Source organism: Channa argus, chromosome 14 (genome assembly GCF_033026475.1).
Source record: "Channa argus isolate prfri chromosome 14, Channa argus male v1.0, whole genome shotgun sequence".
Lineage (NCBI taxonomy): Eukaryota > Metazoa > Chordata > Actinopteri > Anabantiformes > Channidae > Channa > Channa argus.
In genome coordinates this window covers 8939401-8963184 of record NC_090210.1, presented here as the reverse complement: position 1 = coordinate 8963184, position 23784 = coordinate 8939401, and the positions used below count along the sequence as shown (strand labels likewise).

The 23784-nt window shown below is 37.9% G+C and overlaps 4 protein-coding genes across 6 annotated transcripts; 2 read left to right on the top strand and 2 right to left on the bottom strand.

The window, feature by feature from the left end:
• Positions 1-220: 220 nt before the first annotated feature.
• Positions 221-5034, bottom strand: zgc:55943 (uncharacterized protein LOC406337 homolog). Of its 2 annotated transcripts, none has more exons than XM_067528854.1 (6): positions 4818-5034; positions 3652-3793; positions 2611-2690; positions 2115-2185; positions 1959-2022; positions 221-1070 (listed from the first exon to the last, which is right to left on the bottom strand). In XM_067528854.1, exons 2-6 carry the CDS (start codon positions 3740-3742, stop codon positions 1032-1034), a joined length of 345 nt encoding a protein of 114 aa, XP_067384955.1. In that variant the 5' UTR covers positions 3743-3793; positions 4818-5034; the 3' UTR covers positions 221-1031. The 2 variants fall into 2 exon arrangements, with proteins under 2 accessions (XP_067384955.1, XP_067384956.1); XM_067528855.1 differs by lacking the exon at positions 4818-5034 and adding an exon at positions 3941-4091.
• A 148-nt stretch (positions 5035-5182) lies between these two features.
• Positions 5183-8001, top strand: sec22ba (SEC22 homolog B, vesicle trafficking protein a). Its single transcript, XM_067528850.1, has 5 exons — positions 5183-5385; positions 5952-6061; positions 6221-6381; positions 6763-6909; positions 7263-8001. The coding sequence occupies exons 1-5, from the start codon at positions 5311-5313 to the stop codon at positions 7415-7417; spliced, it is 648 nt and encodes a 215-aa protein (XP_067384951.1). The 5' UTR covers positions 5183-5310; the 3' UTR covers positions 7418-8001.
• On the bottom strand, positions 7739-10024 carry imp3 (IMP U3 small nucleolar ribonucleoprotein 3). The gene is made up of 7 exons (XM_067528852.1): positions 9792-10024; positions 9385-9492; positions 9184-9258; positions 9013-9092; positions 8709-8760; positions 8475-8547; positions 7739-8275 (listed from the first exon to the last, which is right to left on the bottom strand). Exons 1-7 carry the CDS (start codon positions 9926-9928, stop codon positions 8249-8251), a joined length of 552 nt encoding a protein of 183 aa, XP_067384953.1. The 5' UTR covers positions 9929-10024; the 3' UTR covers positions 7739-8248.
• A 543-nt stretch (positions 10025-10567) lies between these two features.
• slc35a3b (solute carrier family 35 member A3b) lies at positions 10568-23626 on the top strand. Of its 2 annotated transcripts, none has more exons than XM_067528840.1 (8): positions 10568-10835; positions 17460-17706; positions 17822-17973; positions 19490-19612; positions 19807-19981; positions 21696-21814; positions 21998-22131; positions 22645-23626. In XM_067528840.1, exons 2-8 carry the CDS (start codon positions 17502-17504, stop codon positions 22736-22738), a joined length of 1002 nt encoding a protein of 333 aa, XP_067384941.1. In that variant the 5' UTR covers positions 10568-10835; positions 17460-17501; the 3' UTR covers positions 22739-23626. The 2 variants fall into 2 exon arrangements, with proteins under 2 accessions (XP_067384941.1, XP_067384940.1); XM_067528839.1 differs by lacking the exon at positions 10568-10835 and adding an exon at positions 14423-14823.
• The last annotated feature ends 158 nt before the right edge of the window (positions 23627-23784 follow it).

Below are 23784 nucleotides of genomic sequence, written 5' to 3'. Positions count from 1 at the left end.
AAGTGGATTTGTCCAAGGGACATTCTGTCTGTGAGGCAGCATTGCTAACAACTCCACCACCTTAAACATTAGCCCATTAATGTTGGTTTTATTTTATACAGTACCACATGTGGAGTTTTCTTTTAAAAAAAAAGCCTATTGCTCACAATTTGGTTTATCGTGGAGAGTGTTGGTGCAATCCTACATGTGGTGTCACTTCTTTTTAAAACAAAATGACACCTTTTGAATAAGTTACTGAAAACACTTTATTTTTCTAGAAAAACAAAAATTCCAGATACAAACTGAACACAACATAACACTGGTGTGTGAAACACAGAATGTGTGATGTTGCAGTGTCCTGCTGTGTGAGTGCATGTGTATTTATAATGGGACAACAGTGTCTTAATGAGAGGAAGGACTTAACATTGTATGAGACAAAGCTTTTAACAGATCAACCCTGAGTCTTATTTAACACAGACACTCTACATCATAACAGAGACAGACATGGACAGACAAACGTGCTGTACTGACCAACGTACTGTAGAAAAAGAGGTTCATACTGTGTCTTGGAATGCAGGAAGTTTCCAACCCAATGACTTTTCATGGAGGAATTCAAGGAGGAAAAATTCAAAATGATGCAGATGCAGAAACATTATTTTCACTTTGAGTCAGTGTCCACAACAGCACTGGATGTTTCCTAGAAAGTCTCAGTGATAGCCATGTTTATCGACTATACACAGGGTATCCAAACAGTAAACGAAAGAAGCCGTGTATCTTAAAATCCTAGAATTTCAATGGCTTTAATTTGGAAATGAAACTTTACTATTACTCCTCTTGTAGGGACTGGAATGCAGATTTATCTTTGATTATGGTTGTTCCAATGAGCAAGTTGACAGCAAGAGGGCAAAAAGGTGCTTGATTTAAGTCTGTAATCCATTCTTCTTAGTTGTTTACAAAAAGGGGCAGTCAAGAAAGACAAAGTCCCCTTGGACATGGTATCATATGGTATCGTCCATCCATAAAACTTGAGTGACAGACACATGACCACAGTGCTATGTAATATCCTCCTCCTCTGAGCAGTAGTCCCGGCCCTGGACACAAAACACGCAAGTTAATATATGGTATACTTTACATGTTTAGTCACAGGTGATGGATAATTTAATATTGTATGAAATTATTGGAATTACACTGCTATGCTAATTTCAAAACAAGCACAGCTTCTGTGGATTTATGATAATTAGAGAAAGATAATTCAACAATTTTAAAATCAAATGGTGAAGACTTCAATTGTGAAAAAGTATTGTTAAAAAGTAGATTTGGGCTAACAGTGCTCAACCCAGAGTAAACGGAGCATCTGTTGGGGACTATTTTTGGCTGTGGATTAATGCACATTTGGTGTGATAGTGAGTATTCCCATTAGAAAGACAGTGTATGTTGAATTAGTTCAATATAAACGAGTGCTCATGTTCATCATATTGAAGGGAAGAGGCCAACACTGCAACAGTGTGGTTCACTGATGTGTTTTTAATAGTTCTTAGGCAACAACTGAGCTCTCTGACAAAGAGGTAATGACATATAAATACATAAACAGAATGGATTCATGGCATTTGTCAACAGTGAACTACAGCTAAAGAACATTGTCAGCCCTGTCACATATGGTATGATTAAATTGTCCCTTGTGCCACTAAACAATAATAAAGAGGTCCAGGCTGTAACTTAAAGAAAGCCTTCTCTTCAGATCCAAGCCAGTAAATTATGTTTTCAACATTACAACTCTGAATAACCACATTGGTGGAAGGCACTGGATGTGACAGATTGAGGCTCTTCTGTGGCATCATATTGTCATCTGCTGTGTCCTCACTTGGTAGAGATTTGCAGCGGCGATAGGATTAACCTCCATTATATCATTTAACTGGCCTTTTTCCAAAAACACAAACCAAAGTGATGCTGTGATGCTGTGATGCTTTGACGTTAGTTACCTTTTCAATTTTCTCATCCAACATTCTGAAAAATTCTTGCTGACTCTCAGAGGAGTGGATGCTCCTGGACCGGGAAAACAGCATGTTACAACCTTGCAGTTTAACTGATTTATTTATTTTTTTTATTATTAAAGAGAATCAATTAATGGCACTTACAGTATCTTTCCATTTCCGTTTTGTCCTTCTTCATCTGTGTGTTGACCTCTACTGAGCAAAGCACTTTTCTCCTGCAGGGCACCACAGACAAATAACACACAATCAGCTCTCTGTGTTATATTTTTTATCTTGAAGTACTATGTCTCATATTATGAGATAAAAAAAAACAATTGTTTTCAGTAGCCTCTTATAACTTTGCAATCATGTGTAACACAGCTGTTTAGATGACATAATCAAACTTAAAAACAGGTTATTAGAAAACATTTCTGTCCAAACATATTTGTCTTTAAATAAAAGTGGTGCATTAATAAAAGATGCATTACTGTTATGTTCTCATTATCATTAAGCAGCACATTGTTCCATAAATGTGTGTGAATATAAATGTATGTCCCTACTTGTTCTAATTACTATTTTCAGAATCAGATAAGCACAAGTCACAAAATACAACAAATGTCCCTTTAGAGACAAAAAGTAGAATACAACAGAAGCCACGCACTGTGCTCTCCTGCCCGTCCACTCTTCCCTCTTCTCCACTGATGTATTTAACTTTCTCCACTTCTTTCGTCCTGTATTCATCTGTGACAGAGTGGGAGACAGAAATGAGAGAAAGGAGCACATCTTCTCATATTAATCCATGACAGCAGAGGCCCATGATAGGCATGCAGATGATGACCCACTCACAGCCACTCTGATCAGCACAATCCTCCAGGTTTTTAGTTCTCACAGGTCAGTACTTGGCTAAGTAATTATGTGCTTGAATTCTCACGCTCCAGACTAAATCCTCTCTTAACAATGGCTGGCAAGCGGCAAACACGTAAGCTGTCAGCCTGACTCTTCTCTTTGCTCTGCATCTCCATCTTTACTCTCACACAGGCCCAACTCTGTCCCCCATGCAATTAGACATAAGAGTGAGATATCTGATGATATTTGATGTATGATGTATTAGTAGCTCACTGTTAGTTAAATGGTAAATGGTAAAGTTACACCTTATTAATCTGGTGCAGTGTATTATGATAATATTACACACATATAAGATCATGTTTGTTAGGCGGTCAGCAGTCTGTTCTTTCATGCCTTTAATCCATCACTTACCACCCTCAAGTTCATCCAGTCTGCTATTTATTAATATGTTTGTGTTGTTTTTAAAAAATCTTTTGGGCAGATTATGGCTGCAATAAGCCTTTCTCACTCAGAGCTTATTATTATTATATTTTCTGTATCTAAGTTATGGAAAATAGTATGTCAGACAAGAGCTGGTTACTTAAATACTAAGATTATTGTGCATTTAATGTACAAAATTTGCTCTGGGAAATTGTATATGTTTTAAAACTTTTAAACAACTGAGAAACTTAGCAGAATAAACTGAAAAATATTATTAGTCATAATGCTATTTAACCGTTTCACCTAGTTCTAATACTTTTAATAAGACTCCTAAAAATTGAAGTTGTATCTATCTAAACAGTAGGTTTTAAATATCTAAGATTTTAAGATATTTCAGACTGCAAAAAACTTGTTTGTGTCTGGTAAAACCACTAACCAGAGTGGAGGTCCCCATTGCTGTAGGATTTATTCTGGTCCTCCTCGCCGTTGGGGACGGCAGACACTTGCTTGGCAGAGGTGCAGCCCATCTCCTCCTCCTAAACTTTTGTCCTCCTCACCCCTGAGCATAAGAGGCACACCTAAGAGCAGGAAGAGAGAGACAATAAAGTTACACAATAAAGTTAGATATGTATAGTTCAGGAGTTCAAAAAAGTCTCAGATAACAGCCTGCCACATGATAATGGTTCTGCCACTGCGAAAATCACGTGAAGAGCATCTGTCCTTACTGGGACATCATGTAGAGTCTCTTGTCTCTGTGATCATTATAACTAAGGTCTGAGGGAAAAGGAATTCCAGCTTGAGTACCACAATTTTTTCTATATCAATTAATCATGAAGCGCCCCACCCAAGAATTAAAACCCACGGGCTTCTCAGTCTACTGCTGGAAACACAATGCCACAGACGGTCTCACGGGTTGTGAAGCACGCACACGTCGGTCTGGGAAAAAGCCAATCAGAAGGTGCGCACGGCGGTGCCAGCTGCACCGCAACAATAAAGCCTTTCAAGCTATAACGATGCCACTGTGCCAAGCCGCCGGGATGTTTTATTAGTCAATGGGGGGGTTTTCTGTGGCGCTCGGGGGATTAAACTGTGACCGCGCACTCCCATCTCCACCGACATATTGTGCGTTAGGACACAGCAATAGGGCCAACTTAACATCATGCCAGACCACAGGGCTTGGCAGTGTTTCGCATTATGTTATTAATCCCATAATGTTTATCCTGAACGCACTGACCGCACAACTGAAATCCAGCTGCAGAGTCCACTGCTCCTGACACATGGACGTCCTGATGGTACGTTCATACAGACTAAAGCTGCAGCAGCATCCCGTGAACGGCGCATCACTTGGCTAGTCCATACCGTTTTATTCGTAAATAACAAACGGTCAAAGTAAGAAGAAATATTCCCCATTAAAGGCTGCAAAACGCCTACCATTTTCTGGTTTCACAAAACCAGAGAAAATAGATAACGATCGCGGTTGCTTATACAAATTATAACAAAAAGAGCAGCCATTCCACGGCCAGCAGGAAACGCCGAGACGCTACCACACAGACGGAACCACAAATGGTCAAAATAAATACAATTGCAGCGTGGCACTACTACCTTTCTACTTTGTCCATGGTTCAGGGCTTAATTCTTCTGGTTTTAGTTCAGAGCGGCCTTGTCCAGACTGAGGACCCGAACGTCTACACCTCTCGGCTCAGTACAGGCATAGGCAGCGGAGATGGAGTCAGTCCGTCTGCCAGCTGTCTGACCGGACTGCTGCTGCTCATGGCCTGATACCACATACTACATACTAAAGTTGTGAAATGCGACCTACTGGTTTAAAATTAAGCAATTTTACTAACATGTCTGCTAATTACAATTTTGAAGAAAAATCGTTTCCGAAATTACGTTTATTTAAAGAACACAAAATCTGGTTTCTTCCATCCATACAATTTTAGAATCAACTGACAACAAACTTGCATTTTATCAGTTGCACGTCGGAGCAAATTCACTGGCGCACCGTGAACTTCCGTCCAGCTCATTTCTTCACGGATGTTGTGCACCCTCAAAGTTTTTGAAGTTGATTGTCTCTGATTAAATCGACACCAGTATGATTTTACTAACTACGATTGCTCGTGTGTCGGACGGACTGCCGCTGGCTGCGTCCATTCAGGAGGATGAACAGGTTAGCTTCAGAGCATTATTAGCTTCAGCGAAGAGAAAAGGCTATCAGCCAAACTGCATTCAAAAATAGTGATGTTTAATGACGGCTATCTTCTGCAAAGGTTTAGTTTAACCTTACAATCCATTGTTTAGATTAATAGTATTTTGGGGGAATTCGGCATATAGTTTCCATAAATTTATTGTAATAGAAGACAAATGTGTAAGACTAGCTGGCTAAATGTCAAAAAAGTAACATTACATTAGCTAACCTTGCCGTCACATACAATTTACTGTATAGAATTTTAACGTTAAATAAAGATTACATTATAATGTAAAATAATCCCGAAACATTTATTAGGTTTTTGTTAAAGGTTTCAGGGTTCATGTTGAATATAATTTATGTTAATATAGTTAACCTTAAACTTCAGTTAATTTTTCAAATGTAATTATCTAGTTAGTTCGAACTATCATTGGGGCTTTCAGATTATTTTTGTCATTTTAAGAAGTCTGGACATATTTTATATTTGTAAATAATGTTTACCTCTGTCAGTTGTGAATATGTTACAAGCTGGGTTTTTTATTTTTCAGTCAGGACGAGACTTGCAGCAATACCAGAGTCAAGCCAAGCAGCTGTGCCGAAAACTGAACTCTCAGAGTCCTGACCGCTGTACCCTGGAGGCCGGGGATATGAACTTTCAGTGAGTAAACACAAGCCCCAAAGACTGTAGTTTTTTCAAAGGGGAAATCCGACATACAAAAGAAACTAATTGCACTCCTGTAATACTCTCCAATTAAGGTTAGTGGATTCACAGATTGTAAGGTATTTACATTATTATAAATAACCATTTTTGTTTCAGCTTTTCAATAGCTCAAGGCGTGTGCTACCTGTGCCTCTGTGAGGCCTCTTTTCCTAAAAAGGTGGCTTTTGCCTACCTTGAAGACCTCCACAATGAGTTCTATGACCAGTATGGAAGAAAAGTACCCACAGTAACAAGGCCATACTCTTTCATTGAGTTTGGTAAGTCTATTAAGCTTCATTAAGCTTCCCTTTGACTTCCCTGTATCAAAATATCTCCCTACTTCTAGCTGAAAAATGCCTCCAGATGACATCACTTGAAAAAACTTTCAGTTCTGATTTTTCTTTTTGCTCTCACTCCTGAGTTTGTAATCATGGTCAACCTGCTTTTCCAGAGCTCCTCCATATGACATCATTTCAACTCCTAATGATGAAAACTCCTCCTGGAGGAGTTTTTCAGCTAGAAGCAGGAAATTATTTTAATTTACGGAAGTCGGATGGAGGTTTAAAAGCATTAATGTTCATTTACACCCTAAACTAAAGCCATAGAAGCATGTTACAAATTGGTGAAGTCACCCTTTAATCATATACACATTGTTCTAGATACATACATCCAGAAGACAAAGAAGACATACAGTGACAGCAGGGGCAGAAGAAACTTGGGGAGTATCAACACAGAGCTACAGGATGTCCAGAGAATAATGGTGGCAAATATTGAGGAAGTGCTGCAAAGAGGAGAAGCTCTTTCTGGTTAGTACATAAAAAAAAAAACTATATTCCAACTAAAAAGACATGATACTAAGAAAATGGAGGATTTAGTGTTTTAGCTTAGTTGATTATCTAATGCAAGCAATTTTGCTTTTAATGTTGCCTTAGTAAAAGCTCTATATTTCTATTGTTTTTGGAGGTGTGGATTTCATTTCACAGTATTTCTTAGGGCAGTGTTTTGTGGTTTGGATAGCTTTGTATTCTAAGGTGTCTTGTTTAATAATTGTAAATCACTTTACCCACTTCCCCATTAATTACGTGTAGTAGTGTCACACTACTGTAAGAAGCTAAATGTAAATTTATTAAAAAAATCTTCTTATCTTCTTTTCCCTCAGCTCTAGACACGAAAGCTAGCAATTTGTCTGCACTTTCCAAGAAGTACCGCAGCGATGCCAAATACCTCAACACTCGCTCTACATATGCCAAAGTGGCTGCAGTGGCAGTGTTTTTCATTACACTCATCATCTACGTGCGTTTCTGGTGGCTTTAATGGACTGTCAAACAAGGACATTTCACATTAGGGAGAAGGTGTTTCTAACATTCAACAGCTCTGTTACGTTTATCTAACATGGTGCCTTAAAGGGGTCACGTACAGCACATGCTGAAGGCAAATGTTATTTTAATGCTTTGTTGAGCCATATTTCTGTGTTGGGTCTATGTGTAAAAGCTAATAATTTATGGTGAGTTTATGTAACTGTTTATGGGAATATTAAGAAAAATGAATGTTTACATACAGGTATATGGATTTCTTTTAGTTTTAGTATTAACGACAAATGATAGGCTTTTTCAAAGATTGAAGAAAGTCTTAATACTGTGATAAAAGAATGTTTATTGTTCAAAGTTTACAGTGTAACAAAATCTTATTGAAAAGATTAAATATTTATCTGTTAGTCGCTATTTTATATCTGCATGTATGACACAGGTCATGTTTATATCTCTTTATAGTTGACACATGTTCAGTCTTACACACAGTAAACCAAGCAGCACAAACAAGTTGGAGTTGCAAGAGAAAAAACAACAAGTAAAGAGCCCAACGTTGTGAACAACCACCAATACAAAACAAAATATTCTGGACTATCAGAATTCAGTTCCATTTTTGATTACATCAAAATAAGCAGTTCAATGAAGAATCTAAAGTTTGTACACTTTTGTCCTCATTCAGTTTGGTAATGAGTACTAAGGGAGGGAAGAGCACTGATTTTGTTCCCATAGCAGAAGATACAAACAGCTGAATCCTGGGTTGTGAAATTATTTATGACACAGTTAAAAATGTGCAGTTCTTGTTCATTCTCTCCAGATACGAATGGATATTAGATAAGGCTTACGCTACCAGATCAAAGTCATCCCTCTGCAAAAGAAATTTAATGGTCAATCAGATTTAATCACAACTATGCAAAAACAACATAATACAATAAAAGAAAGATGATAAACTTCTAAAGTGCCTATAAAAAGTATTCAGGACTTTAAGAGTAATGGTTTTTGTAACAGTGAATCATGTACATACAGAAAAAAATTTAGTAATATGTATGCAGATTTGGAAAACTCACCTCATCATTATAATTCATGACATGCTGCTTGATCTTCGAGGAATCTACCCAAGTTACAAAATCTTCCATATTTCTGAAAAAGTCAATAACTTATGTAAATAATTAATAATTTGAAATGCTTCTTAACAGCAGTCTTTTTTTTTATTTATTGCTTTTACTGCATATAGTTTGTGTACTACATTGAACATTATCATAAAAAATTGGAGACGGACAAAAGAAAATGTGGCGACCAACCTTGTGACTAGGAATGCTGGATCTGTAACAATGTCTGGGCCGACACGCACGTCTGAGACCAGGTTAAGGGCAAAACAATTTTTACCCTCTGGGGTTTGAATTAAAATTAATTTAAGACATAAAGCTTCACACAAAAACAATTACAATAAAAAATGGCCATAAAAAGTCAAAAGGACACCGATCAACAGATAAAGTGAAAACAGATCAAAGTAATCTAACTTAATAAAATAAAACTGCTTGCACTGTAATAATATGTTTTGCAGGCAGAAAGTTTTGCATTTGCCAATACACTAGTGAAGGATACGCCCTTGTTCAATAAAGGTGATGGCTGTTTTAAGGTTCTGAGCCATGCGGAGATTCAGCATGATGCTGGGGAGTCTCCTCCTGCAGGAGTCAGACAGGTGTTAAGTAGGACAGCAAGTGGCAACCGTGGATTTAATGAAATTGTGACAAACTGATCAGTGTGATCTTTTACCTGCAGAATGAAGACGCTGTAACTTTTTCTGTGAGGGAGAGATTTTGTCTGGTGGGGATGAGACCAATACTGTACCTAAAGAAACAAAGACATGATAAGCACTGTAATAGATCAGAATGAGCTTTGATTTTATATGAAAACAAGGACCAATGTTATACAGAGTATACCACACAACATAGTACACGGTCAACACATCCTCACAGTTTTTCTAGTAGTCTATGTGTGCTCTGGGCTCTGAAGCCATCTTTCTCATTTAGATCTCTGATTTTCTGCGCCAGATCTCTGATGTTACGACTCAGCTTGTTGTACCTAAGACATTGGAGAAAAGTCAAACACCATTAAAACTAATACATTTTTGTTAAGTATAATCTGACAAAAACATACAATATGTTTGAATCCGGACCACTGATGTAAAGGTTGGTTCACTAATTTTTACGTGGATTCAAGTCACAATATAAAACAATTCTGTTAAATACATGCTGTATCGATGTAATTAACAATTTCAACGAAGTATTTTGGATATCAGCTTAAGCAGCACCTTCAACTGAGATGAGCACAACAGCATTAAGTTTAGCAGGATGCTAAAGTGCAGTGATCAAATTACTCACTTGGTGTAGTCCTCCCTCTTTTCGATGTGGTATCTCCTCAAAACCTTGACCTCGTGCAGGTTGTTGTCAACCTCCCAGTTGATAAAGTCCACCTTCTTCAAAAGCTTCTGTTCATGGTACTTTAATTTACGAACCATTTTACCCTTTCTTCTGGTTAAACCCAAATTCCATACAAGAGCAACAAGATCTTCGCGTGTGGTTCAAACAGCATGACACTACAGGAAGCGCTTTTTCTTCTTCTTCGGGGAAAATTTCAGGTCGAATTTTCAGTCACTAAGAACAACAGCGCCACCAACGGCACTTTACCGCCTCTACCCCATGTTAAAAACCTGCTCACACAGTTACTTAGTTAACAATAATCCTTTTAGCCAAAATATCTCAAAGAATGATAAAATATTTTCTTGGAGGGACTACTAATGGCACAACTTGTATTAATGATTCTGCATAACTGTTTAAACACACTTTATTTAAAACGTGAGCAGTCAAAAACAAATACGTTTAAGTAGACAATTTTTTTCTACAAGCTTATTAAAACACCGAAGTGTCATACACCTTTTTGTAACTATACAATTTTAAGTCTGAAATCCAATAGATTCTAGTGTAAGGCAAAGAGCGGATTAAATTGCATTGGGCGGTATTTTTTATGATGCGATTTCGCATTGTATGTTTGTGTCGGTGAAAAAAAAATTCTAGGTTTTGGCTCGATGTTATTTTATCATTTTGTATTTGTGCAACTTTATTTTTCCCTCCAACAGGAGTCACCAACAGTCTATAGTCTGTCGTCCGAACGTGTCCATTCATTCATTCAGAGTAGGAGAGACTCCGTCCAGAGTGAAAACTTGCAGTAGTAAACCGCAGCAGCTTTTTAAGCTTACAGCCCTAAGATACTTTTCTGTGCCTTGTCATTATTGGCTCGAAGTTACGGTCGACGTAACTTTATTTGATCGATCACACCATAAGTGAAGAGCAGAGCCAAAAGCAGAGGACTACACAGGGAGTCCACAGGCTGTCATCCACGTCGTCATCTGAGACCCTGTCCTACAGGTAAGTTACTTTGGGATGGAGACTTGGTGGAAATGGGTTGTGGAAAGTGTTTCTTTCAGCCTGGTGGGGAGAAGTTCGACTGTGTGTCTCTCAGTGTGTTCATAGATGCAGATGAATATGATAAACGAAATACTCTGTCTGCAGGCACATGCAGTGCCTCCCCACTGCTGCTGATTCTTCTTCCTATTTTTAAAATGCCTTCAGGCACAGTTGGATTAAAATAGTTATCATCAGTAGATAGCTACTTTTAGAGAGGAGCCGTTAAGGAAGTATGCAGGTTTGTAGAGATAATTATTCAATTCATTCCATCCGTAACTCCTGGTGTTTGGTTTGCCTTATGACGTATTCCACATCCTGATTATGTTGTCAAGTTCAATATTTACTTAAGTAAACTCCCATTAAAACAAATGAAAAAATATTCCCGGTAGTGGCAGCACAGTAAGATCTGCTTTTACTTCCCAGATCCATGTCACCAGCTTAAAGAGATTACTTTTTTAGACTCTGTTTGTGATCCTTTTAGCACATGCCCAGTATTTCTGTAGAGGGAAGTTTTAGTTTGGATTCAAACAATGTGTGCGCTTATACCTCACTCATTTGGAGTCACCTTGTCCTGTATGCTGAGCTCTTTGCGTGGTGGAGCAGGCAGTAGTGGGGGTTCCACTCCCAACTGAGTCACAGACACTGCTTTCTTTGACATGAATCTACCACAGATTTTTTTATGTGATATAATTCTAATCTAAAACTCCTTTAAAAGTGACACAAAAAGGACATGTACAGCTTCATTTACATGTTCTCATAAAAACATCTGTATTTAGTTAAAGATGAGATGAGTAAATCATCATGATGTGTTCACGTAATCAGATATTCTGGATGCTGCTTGAGCTTTTTTGTATGTATGATAAGGAAACTGGTGACTGTCAAATCTCGGTTTCAGGACTTTAGTTGGCATTGTTGGCATTTATGGGAAATTGGCAAAAACAATGCAGGCTCAAAAATGTTCTTAGAAAACACCATGCTTGTCATTTAACAGCCTAATTATCTGTTCTGCTGAACAGGTCAGTGAAGGAGGTTTGACCATGTTGTCAGGGCCTTAGAGGATTCATTTACATAGAAGTGTCTGTGATGTGTGTGTCTTCCTGTCTCCAGCTGTGTTGGTCTCCTCTGCAAGAAACCTTGGTATACCATCTCTGTTAAAGTGTTAAGGGTGGACTAAGTAATGATTTAGCTTTACTCATTTTGGAGGATTATATGGGGAATTTCTCGGGTCTCAGGTTTAGATGTAGTTTAAGGCTGGATTCTTCAATATGTGGATTAAAGAACATCATATAATATGTTGAGAAACATGCTGTGTGACTGTGGATGAGAGGTCAGAGGTCGTATTTAACAGGAATGCTTGGACTGTTGTGACTGAGTGATAGTGTTTACGGACAGCTGGTGTTTTTTTCATTACAACATGTTGGCACATGTGTGAAATACTCTGTAGTAGTGGTTTAAGAAGCTCAGACTGTAGAAAAAACTATAAGCTATAAGCTATATATCTTTAATGAAGATTTTACATTCAAAAGTAACATTGTGAAAGTGGTGGCCACAAATGTACTCAAAGTTTTAACATCAAAAGTCCTAGAGTAAAAGTAATCATTATTCCAACTTGCCCTGATATTTCAGTTACTGGTTACATATCCCCTTTTAGTTAGTAGTTTTTATTTATCCTAAGCTACTTACAAGTACATCAAGTTCAGCTCGGTGAACCCCAAGCTGACAGCCCTTGCCCACAGACACTGCGACATGTGAGTAGGTGGGACTGGGGTTTGAACTACTGACCCTGCGGTTAGTAGTTGATTGCTCTACCAGTTGATCCATAGCTGTTCATCTGTAACAGCTACTGTCAAAAATAGCTACACAATCCCTGCTAAAGGACGTATGTAGTGTTATTAAACGTACATACTTCCTGATAGTAAATTTCACTGGTATGACTTTATATTTAACTTAGTTAAATTTTCTTGTCTTGCTTCACTAATGAAATCTTCCATATTTGTACAGCTGTCCCCAAAATTACAAGAAGGTAATTTTATAAACAAGTGCAAAAGTTTTAGCATAGCTGGCATAGGTAAATGAAAGTCAGTATTGTTCTTGAAATGTGTGAACACACACACACATACAGACGCACAGAGGGGGATTGTGCAGCCGTGCCCCTCAGAGCTGCGTCACAAGGAGATGTATGTGCTGAACATGCCACACCTCTAGTTGTGTCAACATTTCTTTTTTCACCAAAGTAAGGCTGTAATCCTAACATACTACAACAGAGGGGACACGTCTCCCCCAGTATTTAAATATGAAATAAAATGTTCCCCTCAATATCTTAGCATAAAAAGTAAAAACATTTTGGCTTTCTATTACAGGCAAGCGTGTACCATCCTCTGATCTAATCAAATGTAATTCTAATTATAACCAAACTTAACAAATAGTCAGGGCTGGAAATCTGTGTGTATGATTTAGACGGCGCTCAGCCAAGTCTCTGTGGCTTCAGAGCTTAAAGCTAAATTTATTCCTCCAGTGGAAATCTGTAACTGATGTGACATGCTCTATTTGTCTACTATTCGTTGTATTTGTTTACGTTGTATTTGTCAGAACATCCACATGAGTAAAGTGTCAGTTGTTTATGTTGCACTGCAGGTATAATTTATAGAGACAGATGTAGCTTTCATTTATCTTTCATTTATTCATATAGTATACTAGATCTGCTTTCTTATGTTAATTGCATTATTAGTGTTTGTTTGAGTCAGCTTTCATTCAGAGTGAGTATTATCAGGAGCAAAAGGAAGGGTGGCAGTGACATCAGTTTTTTGGGCAAACTAATGAATCTGAGAGCAGTGAGAAAATGAGTACTAGTCAGATGATAGAATTACAGTTTTACAAGTCAATGCTTCTTAATATATTAATTGCCATTCATATCAGAAATAGTTAGTAAGCCATTCCAGAAAATGTTGTTTATTAATAATATTTCTTTGGTTCAAATTGGGGCACTCAGAGTACAGAGAGTCAGGGTGAAAGGGAAATATTCTCTTTATAAATCACTTTACGTTTCTTCTCATTTGCCCATTCACACACACTCCAGTAGTGGCGCCTACCATGCCAGGTGCTCACTTTAACCACAAGGAGCAACTTTGGGTTCTGTATCTTGCCAAAGACACTTTGACATAAAGCAAAATTGAAGACAATTTGCTAAATTTTTTTAGCCACAGTATCTGAAATTTTCTTGATATATTAATGCATACATTTCTGTTTCCTTACCATTTTTTAGCAAAAACACGCAAAACAAAAAAAAAAGCATACAAGACACAAGAAGGGACGTCACTCCGTCAGCATAGCTACAGCAAAGCGCCGTAATGTGATACTTACCATGGGATTATACTACCATTTTATGACAAGGGTTTTTGGACTTTGTTTTTCAGCTTTTCCTCTAAAGAGAATTTCGAGTCACATATTCTCTCATGTCTCATGTATTCTCTCACAAAATAATTATTTTGTAAGCTTGTAATTGGAGAACTAAGAAGGAAGGAAATGCAAACAAGGAAATATCTGCTTTATTAGATCAGATCCAGGTGCACAAATGAATAAAAGTGGTAGTGTTACAGTGGTGTTGATGTTAGTCTGCTGACCTAGTGACTTAGTTACATTGTAAAAAAAACTTGTGCAAACTTGAAATGGTCCCTGAGTCCCTCCCACTGATTTAATGGGGATATAATAAAATATGGGCATCATTTCATGACACTGCTGCAGGAGTTTAGTATAGTTTGCCTCTCTGAATATTCTGACCTCTGCACACACAGATTTAAAAGATTTGAGGGCTTGTGGATGAGGTGGCAAAGAAAAGTCGAGGTGGCTGCTGTAACGATATGGAGACAAGATGCTTCAGTCAGGAAATAAAAGGCAAAAGAGTGAAGAATGTTTGTCTTCCGCCTTTCAGGAGGCTGGATTTATGAGTCCGGTAATAATTATTTCATTACTCTCAAACTATTTATGCATAATAGGTTATGAAGAACTTGTGTGTTCTACTTAGTGTTTTGTTGATAAATTAGATATAAACCAGCTGTCATCCATCCTTGACTACTAGTGACAGTATGTATGTAGTAGTAGTAAAGTAGCAGTACAACAATTTACAAATACTTGCTTACAAGCAGTCCTGCATTCAACAGTCAAGACATAGTCTGATGATCCAGTAAAAATGGGACAGGATGTTGAGTCTACTATCTGTAGTATCACACAATACTATGCAGCCCTCTGAGTGCATTTTGCAAAGCAGTAGCACCTGGCACCTGGTACCCTTTAGAGTGAAGTGAGTGTTTTTATTCTTGTTAAGAGTGTAATATTTTTTATATGTAAAATGTATTTAAAATATCAAATTAAAAAAACACCTTCAGAAATGTTGCGCCTGTGTGGAATGTATCGCATTCAAGTTAATTTACTACAGAGACTACCAACCTTGGTCTTCAGAAAACACTGCCTTGATAGTTTTCTAGCTATCTCTGGACTATTATAAAGTTATAAACTTCTGATCAGCTGAGATCACCTGATCCACTTTCCAATCTGCTGATCTTCAGCAGATTGGAAAACAAGCAGGATGGTGTTCCCTGAGGACCAGGGTTAAGAATCCCTGATTTACTCATCTCCTGTGCTTCCTGTAGTTTCCAGTAGGCACTTGAGTATTTCCAAATATTGTACATTTTACCTAGCTACATATATTTGAAACTTTGCAGTTGCAATACTGCAAATTATAACTAATTGAGTAATAAATGATTATAGACTGACCACCTCTCAGTGCAAACAATCAGTTCCCCCCTTTGCCAGCTACAACCTTAGTTTACACATTAATTCCATAAAAGCAAAATATATCTAATTTGGCATAATGGCTACATTTATTTAGTAAATGCAAATGTTTTTGTATTTTTACTTGGTGATTAGCGCTAGTTGCTTTACTTGTATGAGTATTTCTAAACGGTGGTGCTGTAATGATACTTTATATAGAAGATGTGACTACACCATTTCTCAGTAGTAATAGTAGCAGTGATGGCAAATATATTTCCCCTTCCTCTCACTTCTGTGCAGTTTACAGCACAAATGTGAGTCCAGTTTACAAAAAAGATTTACTGGGATGTAGCTGCCATCATTTGTTTTTTTATTGTTACTGTCTAATGTGCAAATAGTATAGAAGCTAAAAGTATAGAAGCTAAAGTGAAATCCTCAAATGCATTTTTGAAACTTTCTAACTTTCAATCTGTACCCTAATCAAATTTAAGATCAGAACATTTTAATTTCTACTGAAAATTTGTGGGGCAAATCTGAACAATGCAGATTAACATTCCTTTGTGTTAAAAAAGTGTAAAAAAAAAATTAATAATTAAAATCACAGCTGACAGTGCTGTTTTGCAAACATAAAAGAGACCAAAAACAAGCATGTCTCAAAAAAAGTGATTGGCTTAACAGAAAAGGCAAGTAAATGTGCAATATTTCTCAACAGAGAGGGTAAATGTTGTTGTGAGGGTGTGAGGCAAGCCCTAATCAGGTGAGTGGGAACAGCCGAATGTAGTTGGCAGGTAACAGGCAGAGAGTGTAACAGAGAGCAGACTGAGGGGTGTGTATATGTGCAGAACACATCCAGGCCAAAGAGCAAAATTAAAATAAAGTCCTTCTGTCATCACTGATTGTTACATAAGTGATAGTTACGTTTAGGTGCGAATGTTTGCACCCTGTGATAAAATGTCCATTGTGCTACTTTTTTATATGCTCCATGACTATTTTTTTTACTTCTGATGATGAAAAGAGCATTTTTACTAGCTGAATTTTATTATTATTGTGTCAGGATTAGGGTTAAGTTTGCATCCACACTGAAATTCAAAGATCAAGGATTGTATAAGAAGTTATAGTAAAATAATGAAAATATAATTTAAAGTTTGCATCCTTAGTTAATAATGTAATTTAATATCTGATTCAGGAACATTTGTACTAGCTGAATGTGCATAAAGAATTGTGTTGATGAAAAAGCATCCTTGTTGTACTCTTTTTGATATTTCAAAATAATGGGATGCAAATTTTGGAACCAATTGTTAGTGTCATTCAAAAGAAAATCCCCATTTAAAATAATAGTTGTGGATGTTCAGGGAGCATCAGTCCCTCTTTCACAGGTTTTTTCTGCTGTTGGAGGACATATATGTAGGTGTAGAAAATATGACAGCTGTCTTTGAGGTTTTTTTTTACTTTGTCACTTTTTTCTGCTTCGCCTTTGTTCTTAGTGTGTGTTCTTCTTTCCTCCAGGACTGCAGGCTGACTGAGGGAATGCTAGAGACAGCCTCATGCTACTCCTATTTAACTACATTGTAACTACATTGCAGCATTTCAGATCACTCTATACTCACTCACTTCTCTTCTCCACACTATTGTCTGTCACATTTATCCTCTTTTGTATGTTCCACTAATATCTCATTTCATCTGGCTTTCAAAACTTCACTGTGTTCTCCTATCTTTGTGATATTAAACAGACTTCCCACAGGAGACACTGCTGTCTTGTTCCATTTTGCTGAACGAACCAGATTTGAATCAAGCTGTTCAACTTGTTTTCTTCTAAAGGCTTGTTTGTTGCACGCTGACGAAGACACAGAGTCCTACACTATGGTCTTGTCCTCCTCGCACTCCTTGAAACTGAAGTATGTGTCTCTGGGAGTGCTGGTACTGCAGACCACCTCGCTGGTTCTCACCATGCGTTACTCCCGCACCCTGAAGGAAGACGGGCCCCGCTACTTGGCCTCCTGTGCTGTGGTGTCGGCCGAGGTACTTAAGATCCTGGTCTGCACCCTGCTTGTCTTTTTGGAGAACAGTGAGTAGAAAGTTGTGAGTAGTGTAGTTCAATTTCCAGCTGTACAGGTGATTACTTGCATCAGTGGCTGGGGTCCAGATTAAGATACTGACAACAGAATCTCTATCTTTGCCAGGTTTTAGTGTGCGGGCAGTAAACCAGCTGCTGAAGGAGATTGTGAATAAGCCCATAGAAACCATGAAGTTGGCCATTCCTGCTGGGATCTACACACTGCAGAACAATCTGCTCTATGTTGCCTTATCCAACCTGGATGCAGCCACCTATCAGGTTACATATGAATGTGCAGGTTCAAGTTCAAATCTGTGTGTACTACTGTAGAACGGATTTCTGTATGATGTATTCATGAACTTACAATACAAATGAATGTTCTATTGTCATGGGCAATTGTTTTATGACCCCACCTACAAAAGTTGTCCTAAAGTTACAAATTTCCTAAATTTACCAACTTAATCATTTCAATTTAATTTAAAGACGCTCACCTATTATTATTATTATTCTTTCACCCATTTCTATGGCTTTAGTTTAGGTTGTAAATGTACATTAATGATTCCCTTTGACTTCCCTAAAAATCTAAATATTTCATTGGTTCTAGCTGAAGAACTCCTCCAAATGACATCACACAGAGGAGTCTTTCATCATTAGGAGTTCATATGATCTCACCTGGAGGAGCTCTGGTTGACTATGATTACAAACTCCATTGTGTAAGCAAGAGATGATATAATCTGGACTGAAGGTTCCTCCAAGGGTTGTCATCTGGAGGCGTTTTTCATCCAGACATGGAGAGATATTTTAATATAGGGAAGTCAGAGTGACATTTAATGACATTTATTTATATGTTCTATCCAAACTGGAACCAAAAGAACCAAGTTAAATATTGGTGAAGGCATACTTTAATCTCTTCTATTCACAGTTGTGAATTGTGTGTTGTGGCGATGTGCCTGGCTTATCAGTTTTTGGACTACAACACACAGACACGCTAATCCTGGTTGGACACTAACAAACCTTATCTGTGAATAGAAATTGATTGGTTGGTTTTAGTGTCTGTATGAGGATTGTTGAAATATATGTTTGTATAACTGATATGATATCTATCAGTTATACAAACGAGAAGAAAAATATATCAATAGCAACAACACTAACTAACGACTTTTTATATAAGAAGACAAATATAAACTCTGTGTATGAGTGCAGGCATCATAACTGCACCTCTTATTAACTTGAATTCGGTTGATTTGGGCTCGTCAGTGAGTTCCATCCTCCATGAACAACCTCCCACTTTACCTGCTCCCACACACCAAATGTAAACCAGTAAGTAGGCCTCGATGCTTTACACATCTGTTAGCAAGCCAGTCATCCTGAACTAACTGAATGCAACTTCAAAGTTAACATGTATCCATTTACATGTTGCTGTTTACATAGCAATCCCCTTGTTCTGCACTTATCATTTACACCACTATCATTCTCCACAGTTGTTCACTGGAGCTGCCTTCACTGGCAGCTATGTTATGTTTTTTTGTTTTATTTTTAACCCATTTTACCTAAGTCACCTAAAAAAGAAAAAAATGACATTCAGTCACCTGGCCTTTAGATGATTTCACAATTGCAAAACTCACAAAGTCACTGCATCTGGCAATCCTCAAATTGTCGTTTTATACTTAAGTTTTAATTTTTAATTTTAATACAGTATTAAGAAAAGGTGATACAGCAGTGTGAAGGCTACGTATATGCAGTGACATATTTTCATATATGACTGACTTACTGTCTGTGTTTGTGCACCGACCAGGTCACTTACCAACTGAAAATCCTCACCACAGCTCTGTTCTCTGTATCCATGCTCGGAAAGCGCTTGGACTTCCACCAGTGGCTCTCCCTCGTCACCCTCATGGCGGGAGTTACTCTAGTGCAGGTACCAGCACGCACAGAAAAAAAAACAAAAACAAAAACAAAAAACCTGCCAAAATACTGTAACACAGGTCACACCTGCTATGACTTCTAGAGCTGTCCTGTTGTTTGTTTCTGTGGGATGAATATGACTTCACTATCTCACCAGAGCTGTGAATGTCTTTGCCCAATAGATCTTAAGTGTTTTACTCTTCACAGTGGCCCACAGAGCTTGAAGGTGACACTGTACAGAAGTTCCTGTCTGCAGGCTCCCAGTTTGTGGGACTGATGGCTGTGCTGATGGCCTGTTTGTCCAGTGGCTTTGCTGGAGTTTACTTTGAAAAAATCCTCAAGGAGACTAAACAGAGCCTGTGGCTCCGTAACATACAGCTGGGTGAGTGATTATGGCCTCTGTTTGTGTGGTGAGGTAAGATGATATGTGCTGGGTGAATAATGGTCTGTGTGTGCCAAAGAGATGATACAAAATACAGGCTTTTGTCAACTATAGTTTGACAAGTGCATAACTCCCACCCTCTGAACTTCATGTTCTGTGTGACATAACTTTGCCTAAATTATATCAGTTACTGTAGCTCACAGCAAAATAGTTCCTGAATTGTCTGTGAAGACAGTTAGACACCTTACAACCCATATGTCTGTTCTATCAGTGGATTATTACTAACCTATGCATAAATTATCTAATAACATTAATAAAACAATTCTCTCGGTCACAGCTTTCAAATACTTATAAAACATGTTTTGTTACAAAATTGTGTCACTTGTGCCCAGCTGTTGTTGGGCGAGAGGTGGGGTAAACGCAGGACAGGTCTCCAGTCTATATCAGGGCCAACACAGAGAGACATACACAGACAGACAACCATTCACACTCATATTCAAACCTACCAGCTATTTAGAGTCACCAATTAAGCTAACATGCATCTCTTTCGATTTCGGGAGGAAACTGGAGTAGTCGGATAAAATTCCACACAAGCACAGGGACAACATGCAAACTCCACACAGAAAGGCCAAAATGGCCACACACGGCCAGGATTTTGCTTTTTGCTGTGAGATGAAAGTGCTAATCCCTCCACCACCGTGCTGCCCAGAGGAATTTCAATTAAACAAAAATACTATTCCATCTAAAGTTGTCATTCTTTGCTAGATATGTAGAATGAAATTAGTGTTTATATAAAAATACCTGCGCCAATACTCCCAAATCATCTTTAACCCTTAGGAGTCCTTGATCATGTCACATCTTTTATTGTGGTACATTACAGTAAAATCTAAAGTTTTCAAAAACTATAGCAGGCTTCTAAGGTTAAAAAACAAATCTGCTATTTTTTGCTTGTATGTTTGTTTATGTTTTTCATATCTGCAACATTACACTGTCTCCCCCTCCAAAGAGGAACATTATTAGAAATCTAGTGGAGAATTTAATACTCGTGATGCTAATTTTGCATTTGTGAATAACTCACCCGCAGACTTCAGATTGTTGAGAATTTAGCAGCTTACACATCCACCGATATCCTATGAAAGAGAATCAAACTAAACCTGCCACAGAAAACATTTACACTGAAATGCTAATCAATATAGTCAACACACCACTTTTCCCCAGAGGGAAAAGATATCAGAAATAGTTTGTTTGTCTTAAAGACAAATTGATCTATAAAATAATTGTTAGAATAATATAACAGATAGAATTCCTACAAAGTGTACTGTCCTAGTGACTCAAAAGCCAGATTTGCAAGTTTTCTGGCCAAGAAATTCCTGAAAATAGAATAGGTTATCTGGGGCAGCTGTAGCTCAGTTGGTAAGGCAGTTGTCCACAGACCACAGGGTCAGTGGTTCAACTCCTGGTCCCTCCTGGTTATGTGTCAAAGTGCCTTTGGACCCCAATTTGCTCCTGGTGGGTCAGCTGAGCACCTTGCATGGCAGCCAAAAACTATGCACAGGACAATGAAAGTTTGATGAAACACTGTTTTACTCACTCAGTGGAGGTTTGTGTGAATGAGGTTGTGTCATTATATGAGAGGGCAGAACTGGTAACTAAGGGCTTAAGTCTTTGTTGTTCATTCTAGCAAATATTCACCTCTCTTTCTTGTCTCTTTCAGGTTTGTTCGGCTTTGTCTTTGGTGTTATAGGAATGATCGTGTATGACGGCCAGAGCGTGAACCAGTTAGGAATGTTTCAGGGTTACAACACTATTACCTGTATGGTTGTCGTCCTACAGGTTTGGTCTTTTTTTTCTGTTTATTTTTCCTTCATCATTTGTGTTCCGTTTGCATATTTGTGAAGTTGTTGTTAAAAACCATTTGTATGCCCACAGGTTTCCTTATCCTTTTAAAAGCTTGTCTGGCTGTCTTGTGCATTCACTTGAGTGAAAAGTGCTTCAAACACTGTTTTCTGTTTGCAGGCTCTGGGTGGGCTGGTCATTGCAGTGGTCATCAAATATGCAGACAACATCCTCAAAGGATTTGCCACTTCTCTGTCCATTATTGTGTCCACTCTCATATCCTATTTCCTCTTGGAGGACTTTAACCCCACTGGGTAAACAAACACATATTCATTAAGCTACAAATAAGACTATTACTTTATTAAATACATATTCAACTCATTCCTGATTTTTCTCTCACACCACCATCAAGTCAACCTTTTTGGTTTTGAATTAAATGTTTTGACAACTAAGTATTACCCTCAAGCTTTGTTCAGACATAGATGTCTGCTTCAGGATATGTTGCAATTATTTGGTGGTCCTCTAACACCATCAGCAGCTGAAAAAGCAGCAGCACAAAAACTAAGGATAATTACAGTCAGAATCAACTGTATTTCATGTCCACTTAGCAAATCCTAACATCCTAGCAAGCTAAACTAACATGCTGATCATGGCAAATATTACATTTACTTATCATGATGTAAACATCGAGATCATGTTAGCATATACTCTAGCTCAGAGTGAAAGGACTATTGTGTACTTGCTCCCAGATCTGCTAGCGTGGATGTTGACACTTGTTTCTATGACATGAACTTATTATTTTTCTCCTTTTCCTACCTTTTCCCCAGTGTATTTTTCCTAGGAGCCGTGCTGGTTATTGCTGCCACATTTCTGTACAGCTATGAGATCAAACCTGCAAGTAGCAACACCATCAAAGTATAAACAGAGACCTCAGTGAACTGTGTTACCAAGCCGTTAGAGAAATCAGCTACCTAATCTCGATAGACCAGGACATTAGTAACTTTGGCAGACTGTTCAGGATATGGAAATTATGAAAGTGAGAAGTGTGGAAGTAATCAGACCGTTACTGCCAAACAACTAATCCTGGAGACTGAATGTACCCCATCTACAACTAAAGATGTGGGCCAATGATGTGAAACGTATTTGTGATGTGAATGTATTTTACTTAATATTTTCGGCATTAAATACCAACAGTTGTAGAGTGGAGAAAACCTCATGTCCACTCACATTTTTTTCAGTAAAACAAACATGTTATGACTTAATCATCTGAACTCGTATTATAGGTGCAATTTAAAAGGTCAGAGGGGAGAATATGATCAAATCATGGCTTCTTAGGATGTTGGGAAATATATGTTATATATGAAATCTTAAATGTATCGCTACGCTACTACAGTAGAACATTTCAATTATGTTTTTATGGTTTATGGGATATGGGGAAAATGGGTGTACTGTACTTCCGAAACAAAAAGTGTATTTATGGAGCTGAGAGCATCTGTCCCAGAAAGAGGAAAGTCTATGAAAGAGCCTCCATCTAGTGGTTGAATAATAGCAAACTAGCTGCAAAAAGGAGGGGTTACTACCTCTGTTCAAAAATGCTGAATTTCCTTTATTTATGAGATAAGATGGAATATGACAGCTTTGACCTTGCTGCTCTTGAGTATTTTGTGAAAAAACACTTTTTCTGCTGTTATTTAAATGCAAAATGAAGGTCTTTATGTAAGAACAAATGAATCAATTAAAGAATATTTTATGCTAAAACAACCAGCGCTGCCTTGATCTTTTTTTTTACTTCAAAGTGAATTGAATGGATTTGAGCTCTAAGTGTGTATGTGTGTCCTTTCATGCACACACATAATAAGGCATACACAGAGAGCTCGACACACCCATGAATATTTTGAACCTTTTTTTTTTCGGTTCCAGTTGCAGTGCACTCAGAAAAACCAGACCAGTCTCTATAGCAACAGATG

What these genes read in the sequence shown, in the direction of transcription:
- imp3 (XM_067528852.1), bottom strand. Translation starts at nt 9,928, where the DNA reads ATGGTTCGTAAATTAAAGTACCATGAACAGAAGCTTTTGAAGAAGGTG. An exon ending in CATAGACTACTAGAAAAACT is followed by an intron (nt 9,259 to 9,384) that starts GTGAGGATGTGT and finishes TTGTTTCTTTAG; the next exon opens with GTACAGTATTGGTCTCATCC. An exon ending in ACAGCGTCTTCATTCTGCAG is followed by an intron (nt 9,093 to 9,183) that starts GTAAAAGATCAC and finishes TGACTCCTGCAG; the next exon opens with GAGGAGACTCCCCAGCATCA.
- slc35a3b (XM_067528839.1), top strand. Translation starts at nt 14,743, where the DNA reads ATGCTTCAGTCAGGAAATAAAAGGCAAAAGAGTGAAGAATGTTTGTCT. An exon ending in CGGGAGTTACTCTAGTGCAG is followed by an intron (nt 19,613 to 19,806) that starts GTACCAGCACGC and finishes TACTCTTCACAG; the next exon opens with TGGCCCACAGAGCTTGAAGG. An exon ending in GAGGACTTTAACCCCACTGG is followed by an intron (nt 22,132 to 22,644) that starts GTAAACAAACAC and finishes CCTTTTCCCCAG; the next exon opens with TGTATTTTTCCTAGGAGCCG.
- sec22ba (XM_067528850.1), top strand. Translation starts at nt 5,311, where the DNA reads ATGATTTTACTAACTACGATTGCTCGTGTGTCGGACGGACTGCCGCTG. An exon ending in CCATTCAGGAGGATGAACAG is followed by an intron (nt 5,386 to 5,951) that starts GTTAGCTTCAGA and finishes TTTATTTTTCAG; the next exon opens with TCAGGACGAGACTTGCAGCA. An exon ending in GCCGGGGATATGAACTTTCA is followed by an intron (nt 6,062 to 6,220) that starts GTGAGTAAACAC and finishes TTTTTGTTTCAG; the next exon opens with CTTTTCAATAGCTCAAGGCG.
- zgc:55943 (XM_067528854.1), bottom strand. Translation starts at nt 3,742, where the DNA reads ATGGGCTGCACCTCTGCCAAGCAAGTGTCTGCCGTCCCCAACGGCGAG. An exon ending in TGGACGGGCAGGAGAGCACA is followed by an intron (nt 2,186 to 2,610) that starts GTGCGTGGCTTC and finishes GGTGCCCTGCAG; the next exon opens with GAGAAAAGTGCTTTGCTCAG. An exon ending in TGGATGAGAAAATTGAAAAG is followed by an intron (nt 1,071 to 1,958) that starts GTAACTAACGTC and finishes TTTTGTGTCCAG; the next exon opens with GGCCGGGACTACTGCTCAGA.